The sequence below is a fragment of the Coffea eugenioides genome, chromosome 2 (genome assembly GCF_003713205.1).
Source record: "Coffea eugenioides isolate CCC68of chromosome 2, Ceug_1.0, whole genome shotgun sequence".
Classification (NCBI taxonomy): domain Eukaryota; kingdom Viridiplantae; phylum Streptophyta; class Magnoliopsida; order Gentianales; family Rubiaceae; genus Coffea; species Coffea eugenioides.
In genome coordinates, this window is record NC_040036.1 from 29,741,938 (window position 1) to 29,751,685 (window position 9,748).

The 9,748-nt window shown below is 35.3% G+C and overlaps 2 protein-coding genes across 2 annotated transcripts in view; both read left to right on the forward strand.

Moving 5' to 3' along the window:
• LOC113759426 overlaps positions 1 to 5,358 on the forward strand; it is a 15,515-nt gene extending 10,157 nt beyond the window's left edge. The window contains exons 4-8 of the mRNA XM_027302001.1: positions 2,371 to 2,457; positions 2,596 to 2,820; positions 4,086 to 4,250; positions 4,547 to 4,693; positions 4,984 to 5,358. Of these exons, the coding sequence (XP_027157802.1) occupies positions 2,371 to 2,457; positions 2,596 to 2,820; positions 4,086 to 4,250; positions 4,547 to 4,693; positions 4,984 to 5,358 (999 nt within the window). The remainder of the gene's footprint in view (positions 1 to 2,370; positions 2,458 to 2,595; positions 2,821 to 4,085; positions 4,251 to 4,546; positions 4,694 to 4,983) is intronic.
• A 1,476-nt stretch (positions 5,359 to 6,834) lies between these two features.
• LOC113759427 lies at positions 6,835 to 9,748 on the forward strand. The gene is made up of 7 exons (XM_027302002.1): positions 6,835 to 7,089; positions 7,202 to 7,288; positions 7,705 to 7,947; positions 8,083 to 8,244; positions 8,938 to 8,991; positions 9,079 to 9,225; positions 9,374 to 9,748. The coding sequence occupies exons 1-7, from the start codon at positions 6,979 to 6,981 to the stop codon at positions 9,746 to 9,748; spliced, it is 1,179 nt and encodes a 392-aa protein (XP_027157803.1). The 5' UTR covers positions 6,835 to 6,978.

Consider the following 9,748-nt stretch of genomic DNA (forward strand, 5'->3'; position numbering starts at 1 on the left):
TTCATGAAATACTAAGTAATCCACTTAAGTGTATTTCTATTTTCATGAACATACAACTCAAGCTCTACTCATGTGTTTCCATTGTTATTACCAATTCTCATTGAACAATAACAACTGTAAACAAGTTATTGGTGATCAAACAATAACAAGAAATCACAGCTACACAAGTAGACAAGTTAACTCAAGATATAACAAGTGTAAATCACATTCAATTAGTATTATTTAGCCATAAGTTTCATCTACTCCCTAGATGAAGGAGTTTAGCTACTCATGAATGATTTAACAATCAAATTCACAAGTTTATTAATGCAAAACATCATAAAGTACAAGTATAAGAAAGATAAAAGAAAGCTTAGCCAATTGAAGGTGAAGCTCTCCAATTCTGCTATGTTCTTGCACAATATGATTACAAGTGAAAACTCTCCAAAAAATGCTTCTCCAAGTACTCCTATCTAGAGAGAAAACTTGTTGCAAGAAGAAAAACTAGCTACGTATGGTTATCCTTGCTTCTCCCTTGTGTTTCTGCATAAAAGGTGGTAGAAATTCCATTCCTCTCACTTCATAATTTCCTCCACTTAGATTTTGTAAAAAGAAGTCAAAGATATGATGTTCCTTTTGTCCACACTCATTTGGTCTTCTCTTTTATTGCAGAAGCATGTGCCACCGATTTCTGTCCCTCAAAATAGCTGTAAAAGTTGTGAGAAAGGTAAAGAAAAACGGCTGTGCCACTTGCTGAGGAGAGAGACAGATCCGAGCCTCGGATCCGAGGAGTGATAATGGATCCGAGCTCGGATTATAGGATCCGAGGCCTTCCCATGATGGATCCGAGGTCGGATCGTCCTGACCTCGGATACACTCCGCCAGAAGTACAGACGAGGGGTCGGATCCCTCTTGTACACACGGATCCGAGCTCGGATCCGTGTTGAGCATTTTTCCAGTTTTTCACTTCTTCTCTTTTTCTACATTTTTGCTCCCACTTTCTTGTGTACTTTGTCCTCTGGATGACCCTGACATTTCTTTCAACTTGTGCATGAATTTCATACATCAATTACCTTCACAATTTCACAAAATTACGCATTAATCCACTCATTTATCAATTTCTTAACTCTTAAACAATATTTAAGCAATTATCACCAAAAGAGTTTAAATATGGCTTTAATCTTCTCAAAACATACCAAAAATTCATGCCAATTTCATACAAAATGTACGTTAAATATTCACTTATCAATAAGTTACCATTGTCAAAAAGTTTTTTCAATTCAGACATTAGTCAGCAAAACCTTAGATCATAATCAACATCGATCTTTGAGATTTTTGTTTTTTACTCTTTTTTTGGCAATACTCCTGTTGTCTACATCATCTTTTGTTGCACATAATTGTCTAATTAACACAATGACGTATTTTTTGGTAAAATAATGTTCATATTTTCTTGCTTGTGCATTCTCAAGCTATTCGTATCGGATTTTAAAATTTTTGTCGTATTATCTACTTTATTTAATTAATTATACTACAGTATATGGATGGTAATTAAGTAGGATAGATTATAGGGTTAAATACCAAAAACTCTTCCAACTATAACACTAGTTGCACTTTACACCCTAAAGTATTTTAATAGGTACTGTACACCCTTAATCGACTAAAAAATGACAGAGAAATTTAATTCATCCTCCGTTAAAAGCTTTAGTAGAAAAAACCCTTTAAGTGAGAAAAAATTGCCACTTTAAATCGAGTAATTTTCACTTGGTAAGGAAAGCATAATTAGAAACACATAAGATTTGAAACAATTAAAACGAAAGAAGTGGAAGGGAAAGAAAAAAAAAAAGGAAAGAAGAAAGGGAATAATGTACCGTTATACAGAATGACACTATTCCTATGGGCTTTAATTAAAGTAATGTACCATTCTACAGGAATGACATTGTTCTCCTCTCCGATTAGTCCAAGGCGTCGGCTAATTTCCTTGGCTTCTGGTTGACAAACGCAGTTAATAGATCCAAAAGTTTGCATACAACGAAGAATAGATGTAAAGTGCTAGAATTAATACATTGTTCCATCGGTATTGATGAAAAGCAATGTACAAGCACTTGGAGAGCTTATAAGTACAGCTTGTTAGCTACATTTACAAATGACACTACTGATTTCAAACAGCAGTTTGGCCTTGGAAAGATGGAGTCGAAGGCAATTCCTTGCTTCCTAATACTCTTAATACTATCATCAATTTGTGATGCCTCAAGATTGAGTCAATTAAACAAGACTCCTCTCAAGTCTATTGAGGTTAGAGATTCTTGTGTACACCTGTATATATATTGCGAGTTACTCATGCATAATATGGTCATGCTTATGATCAATTTCTTGATAATTTATTTGTGGCAGAGCAAAGATGGTGATGTGATCGATTGTGTACATATCTATCATCAACCAGCATTTGATCATCCTTTACTCAAAGACCATGTCATTCAGGTTTAATTGCAATTTGTATCCCACATAATTATATACCAAATGAGAAAGGAAATTATATAAAGGAAAGAGGCATTTGTGTTAATGAATAATTTTGCTTAAGATATTAAGGTTCCAAATTGATGCATTTCGATTTGGCAGATGAGACCGAAACATCAACCAGAAGGTCTGCTTGCTGAGAACAGACAGTTGAACCGTAGGAAATCAATCACTCAGTTATGGCAATCGAGCGGAAGCTGCCCCGAGGAAACCATTCCCATCAGAAGAACCAAACAGGCGGATGCCTCAGGCGCAAGCTTTATTCCGAGCAATCTTCATAATAAGGGAGCTAATACAGAACTCATTGGCCAAGCTCCAACCCTGCAGGTACCAACTAAACATTCTTGAGGGATAAAAAACAAGATTGAACAATTTATAGTAGGAATTTTGCACCCCAAAAAAGAAAAAAAAGAAAAATCTCAAAATACAGAAGTTATCTTTTTTGCTGTAATATATGTTTGGGACAGTTTGCGATCTGCATTTTTCTTTGGTTATCCACCTTAACTAAACAAAAATACAGAAGTACTTTTAGGGCCCGCATCAATCAAAATTGAATAGTACATCAATTTTCATTTTGCAATGCACCAATGAAAATGAAGTAGGAATTTCCGGTTTGTCAAATATTAGTAAAGTATCTCTCTATAATATACAAAATAGACTGATACATGTCAAACTCTTTAAAATCACTCAGCTCTTGTAATTTAACCCATCAAATAGGAAAGTTTTGACCATCTTTTTTTCCCGAGAGTGCTTTTAAGGTACATTTAATTGCTTAGAAGGATTTCTTGCCGCCGAATCTCGATATGGATTAATTTTATATAAAGGGAACTTACTTCTATCTTATGAGATATTAACTTATTTGCATCTTCACAAGTTTAAATGACTTTTTTTCAAATTCGGAAATCTCTATATCCACAAGATTTAGTTCAATTCGTAGGAAAGTAACTATAGATCCTAATTCAATTCTCAAGACTCTTCCTCTCCTTTTTCCCCTTTAAGATTTGAAGTTTTTCTTTAAAATTTCTTTTATTTGTGAAAGGACAACTAAATTTCATCCGTATCCAAGTTATCACATTAAAAGAAATATATGTTCAAAGTATCATAACAGGATGCTTAATATCCTAGGGAGTAAGGTGCTAACGGTAAATAGTTTAGGTGTGTAGAGTGAAATCAATCCTTTTCGTTAATGAATTACACAAGGGGGAGTATCGATATCACCAACTCTATCTCCTATGCACTAATTTTGATTGGTGGTGTATGACAAGCACTGATAATACCATGGAAATTCCTCCTTAACTCACATTCTTTCACAAATTACCACCAACAAAATTCCAAAATATGATACCACCTCAACAAATCTTGTCTTCATCTTCATATAATATAAGCCCCTTTTGATATATTTTGGTCAATCGGCAACTTCATATAATATAAGCCCCTCTTGATGTTGAACTCATTTCAAAACTATGGGGTGGAGAGACACTTTCCCATGGCTCAAGTTTGTTTTGTTTGGACAAAGAAGAAGGGCTTGTTTTTGTCTATTCTCTTCCCTTTTTATGTGCCTTATTTATGCTCCTCTCTTCATCCTTCCTCAGTTTGTTGCTACACTTGTTGGAGGTGACCAGTATCATGGAGCAACAGCACACATAAATGTCTGGGAACCCCAAGTTCAACAATCTAGTGACTTTAGCTCGTCTCAACTCTCGTTTACGGCAGGTTCTGATGTATCAAATTTTGACAGCATTCAAGCGGGTTGGCACGTAAGTTTCAATTCATAAGCATAAGTTTTTCAAACATAAGAATTGCCATATTTATAATTGATAGTGATCATAATTCTTTTTAAGCAACGATAGATATTGATCAGTTATTTTGTGTTTAATTGGAAAAAACAAAAACAAAAACAGGTCTACCCATTATTATATGGAGATAGCAGCACAAGGCTTTTCATCGCTTACTTTACTGTAAGCATCGAAGCATTTTTCCGCTGCCTAGAGGATCACTTCGTCTAATAAATCAGCTAAAATTGATAGAAATATATACTTACCTGCTTTTACAGATCCATAATTCTCAAACCATTGGATGCTACAACTTGCTCTGCTCAGGCTTTGTCCAAACCAGCAATGAAATCGCACTGGGAGCCACCATTTCCCCTCTCTCCACCTTCCACGGTGCCCAATCTGGAATCGATGTTCTTATATTTAAGGTATAAAAGATTAATTTTTTCTACACTAACATAGTATATACTAGTTGGTGTGGATGCGTAATACATATACAAAATTTAAAATTTAAATTTAATTAAATTTATTTGTCATGCATCTAAATCTGCCAGTGTATACACTAATGATTGATCCATAAATTAATATTTTTTAACATACACAAACCTAGATTTTTACTATGTTTGTCAAAGAGATGCAGCGTAATACTACATTTGTGTACTTAAAGTCTATATAGTCTAGATAAGATTAACCAGAATAATGGGTTGAATTTTGTTAGGATCCATCTCAAGATGTTTGGTGGCTACATTATGAAGGCACGCCAATTGGTTACTGGCCAAGTAAATTGTTTGCGGACCTAGCAAACACTGCTTCAGCGATCACATGGGGTGGTTCTGTTTTAAGCTCAGAATCTGATGGGCAACAAACTACTACACAAATGGGCAGTGGCCATTTTCCTGAAGAAGGGTTTGGTGGGGCAAGTTATATGAGGGATCTATATTTGGTGGATGAATCTTTGAAGTTAAAGCCCCTTGGTAACCCAACCACCTCCGCAAAGCAGCCAAATTGCTATAATATAACACTTGGAAGAAACGAAGGTTGGGGAGATTTCATTTTCTATGGTGGACCTGGGAGAAATCCTAATTGCCCATGATCAAGTTCAAAAGATTTCACCTTGTTACGTACTTTTTTTTTTTAATGGCTCAAATGGTTTGTTTCGAAAACTGGAGCCCTAATATCTCAGTTTCTCATCAAACAAGCTAGAAGGCAATGAAATGTTCTGGTTTCTTTAAGAAATAATTAGAAGGCTACGAAAAAATTCTTCTTGCTCTTCTAATAATGGCTACTTTGGTCTACAAGAATTAGAAGATGTTTTGATATACTGATAGCTGTGGGGATTTGGGAAAAGGACGGTGATATGTGATAATTGATATGGCGTGCAGCTTATGGCAATGATAGCAATCCTCCATACTAGTCAGTGTTGACTACGATTATACCACAACCCCTTGACAAAATTGTATGGTACCCAATTGATGATATGCCACTAGCTATAAAAGAGATCAATTTAACTTTGAATAGCTGAATGTATTTGATTGACTTAATTTACTGAAGTTGCAACCTTACAAATATCAATCGAATTCTCTTCCCGGCTATAAAGGCCTTGAGTTATTGATCTAAATTAATTGTATTTGGGTACTTTGAGGCGTCATCGATCCAGTGAGAAACTAGTAACGCCTTCTTCTCCCTATACTTAGTAAAAATGACGCTGTAGTTAACATAAGTTGGCTCAACTAATAAAAATGGGTCATTTATTTTTATAAAAGATTGTGTGTTTGAGTCTCATTGTTGCTGCAAGGACTATTTTGGTAGGCAATTTATAAGAATTTTTATAAGCGATCAATGGTTCTAAGCATATCCTAACTCCTAAAAGTGATTGGAGTCGAAACTATTCAAACTTTTTCCTATAGAAAAAAAAAAGATGGTGTTGATCCAATCAGGACTAACCCATCCATTTTTCGCAATCATTCTTCAATGGCGTGACATCAGACATGTCCTTATGGCCCTCTAGGCCACGACCCTCTAGGCCACGAATCAAGACTCGATGTTCACGCTTTTAGGCCCTTAGTTACACACGAAGGCGAGAAACTTTGGGGAGAACCAAAAAATAGAAAATAAAAAACTATAAAAAGGGATACAACCAAAATCATCAAACGAAGTCCTTGTACCTTGTGCATAGTCGTATTAGATTAATTAAGAGCTATCCTGTGTCCTTTTACGAATACAATGACGTTCATGATTTATTATTCATTTGATGCAGATGTGCCACTATAGTTTAAGTAGTACCTTGCATATAGGTGCCGTCCAATTCCTGATTTTTCCACTGGACTTAAAGATTAACGATCTTGTTTGACTGTGGGATGAAGAGATAGAAGTGATAATTGAACATTCCTATGTATTAGACCCTTGTTTCATTTTTAACTTTTGTTTTCTTCATTGTCATTTTCTTCCCAAATGTTCCCATTTCCTTATCATGCGGTAAATCCAAAGCATCAGCTGGTTTACTTGTCTTCTAGTTTATGGAATCTATTCATAGATCCAAAGGATGCAAATTAAAAAAAAAACCGTCAAGTACTGTTCTTGTATGGAATATTATCGCCATATAATCAAGAACACCTCAGCAAAGTACTAGGAGAGTTTATAAATCTCAGTTGGCCACAAAAACATAAGCAGATCATCAATCTCTGAAGTTGGAAGCAGCTAGAGATTTGTGAAGATGAAGGTTAATCAACTGTGTTGTTTCGTGTTATTGTTGATGATGATGGCTTTATGCGATGCATCAAGATTAATAAACTACTTCAACAAGGCTCCTCTGAAGTCTATCAAGGTGATCTAAGATCATATGTTCCCGCTTCTTCTATGAATATATGTGTCTGCTTTTCTAAATCTTCTTTATGTTAAAAATTTGAATGATCATCTCATGGTGATTTTTATGGCAGAGCAAGGATGGTGATGTAATTGATTGTATACTTCTCTCTGAACAACCAGCACTTGATCATCCCTTACTCAAGGATCACCGAATTCTGGTTTGTGAATTGCTTGCAACTCCAAAAAAATATACCAAAAAAAAATTTTTTTTTCCTGAAAATTCCTCAGCAGAGGTACATTTAGCAGCTAGAACTTGGACATCATCACTCACTAGTTGCTTATATTTTTTTTATTTTATTTTTTTTGACTTTGTTGGTTAGTTGCTTATATCTTACAAAGGGCTAATGGAGCATTAACTAGAAAGGATTTCATTATGGTTAAAGCTGTGCCCAACTAACCATGCAAAGATTGGATTCAGCTCTCAACAGTTGAATGCTCAGTTACTTTATATATATATATATATATATAAAGTAACTGAGCATTCAACTGTTGAGAGCTGAATCCAATCTTTGCATGTGTTCATGAATCTTGTGCTCTTTGATTGGAAGAATTTTGTAAGCAGTTGATTTTGCAGATGACACCAAGTTATCACCCGGAAGGGTTGAAAAAATTGTTCAACAGTAGGAATGATGAGAAATCAATTACTCAATTGTGGCAATTGGCTGGGAGATGTCCACAGGGAAGCATTCCTATCAGAAGAGGTAAAAAAGAGGATGGTTTCTTCTCTGTGATCAAGAGCTTTTTACAGAAGGATGAAACCAATCGCGAGAAGCTTTCAGCCGGCATGGAACTCATCAGCCAAGTGAAATCCTACCAGGTAGTAAACCTATTTGAAAATTTAAGGTGAATTTCGTATAAAGTACCACAACAAAGTGTTTGGCTCAATCACAAGTTCAATTAGTCCAATTATGTTTTCTAATGATTCTTTTTCCCTCGTCTTGGACTTCTTCAGTCTGTAGCTAGTTATGCTATGGGAGCATATTATGGAGCAAAGGCAATCATGAATGTCTGGCAACCCCAACTTCAGCAACCTAATGAATATAGCTCGTCTCAGCTCTGGATAACGGAGAATTCTTTTGGTTCAAATCAGAACACCATTCAAGCGGGTTGGCATGTAAGTTTTTTATCTACCACCTTACCAGCCAATCAAGCAATTTGAGTTTTTTTTTTTTCAAGTAAATAACTAGCAACCCATTGTGATTTCACATATTATCACATAATCTCCCTAACGTTTTAAGATATTCACATTATTCTCTTATGATTTTATGCAAAGCAAAATTTTGATGGAAAGCACCCTCCATAACGTCATTAGTTGAAATGCAAGTGTCAGTCTTCCTTAAGTATTAAACTAAATAAGAGCCTAACCACTTTGCATAAAACTACAGGGGGCATTATATAGGTCTATATACAAAACTAAATAGTTATCAAGTGGATATTTATGCAAAATTATAAGGGGTTAAATGGATAATTATATAAAACCATAAAATGAGTGAGTATTATGATTTCATCCTGCACATTTTTGAGCACATCCAAATCAATCATCTAACCAAAGATGTTTTTAGTCTATATTCCACTTCGCACAAAATTACAAGGGATATGTACTTACGCACATAAATATTAGCGAGGTGATATGATAATAGGAAAAACCACAGGGGTTTATTAGTAATTTATCCCTTTTTAGTGAAGCACAAATAGAATGTTGACTCAATCCCTTGTAATTTAGTAATTTACTCTTTTTGGGTGAAACACAACTAGAATATTGAGCAATGTAATAACTCATTGTGTATTATTGGGAAAAAAAAAACAGGTCAACCCAGAATTATACGGAGATGCTAGAACAAGGTTCTTCATGCACTGGACTGTAAGCATCTTAAACCTTTTCCAAGAATCACTTTTGCTAATCATGCAACTTTAGTTTGATATATAGACTCTACATTTATGTCGACAGAGGGACAACTTTAAGTCCACAGGATGCTACAACTTGCTGTGTTCAGGCTTTGTTCAAATCACTAATGAAATTGTACTAGGAGGCTCTGTCTTCCCCCTCTCCAATTTCAACGGTTCCCAGTCTGAAATTAGCATACTTATTTGGAAGGTAACTTAAGTAGCTCTTTTATTTATTTATTTAGTTTTTCAAGAACAAGAAATTTATTGGTGGGATGTATGTATTGTGCAAATTACAAGATGCAGTTTTTTTTTCCTTATGATTTTTGAAACTCATGGATTGGCTTAAGTTTTGCTAGGATCCAGCACAAGATGCATGGTGGCTAGAATTTGGCAACACGATAGTTGGTTACTGGCCAGGCTCTTTGCTTACAAGCCTAGCACACTATTCTTCTTTGATTGAATGGGGTGCGCTGGTTTTAAACAAACAGTCAGATGGGCTACAAACTTCTACACAGATGGGTAGTGGTCATTTTCCACAAGAAGGTTTTAAGAGGGCAAGTTACATGAGAAATCTTGAAGTGATAGGTAGCTCAATGAAATTAAGGCCCCTTAATTACTTAAGGACCATTGCTCGGAAATCAAACTGCTATGATATAACCGTGGGAGAGAATGCTGATTGGGGAAATTACATTTTCTATGGAGGACCCGGGAGAAATCCTAGTTGTCCATGA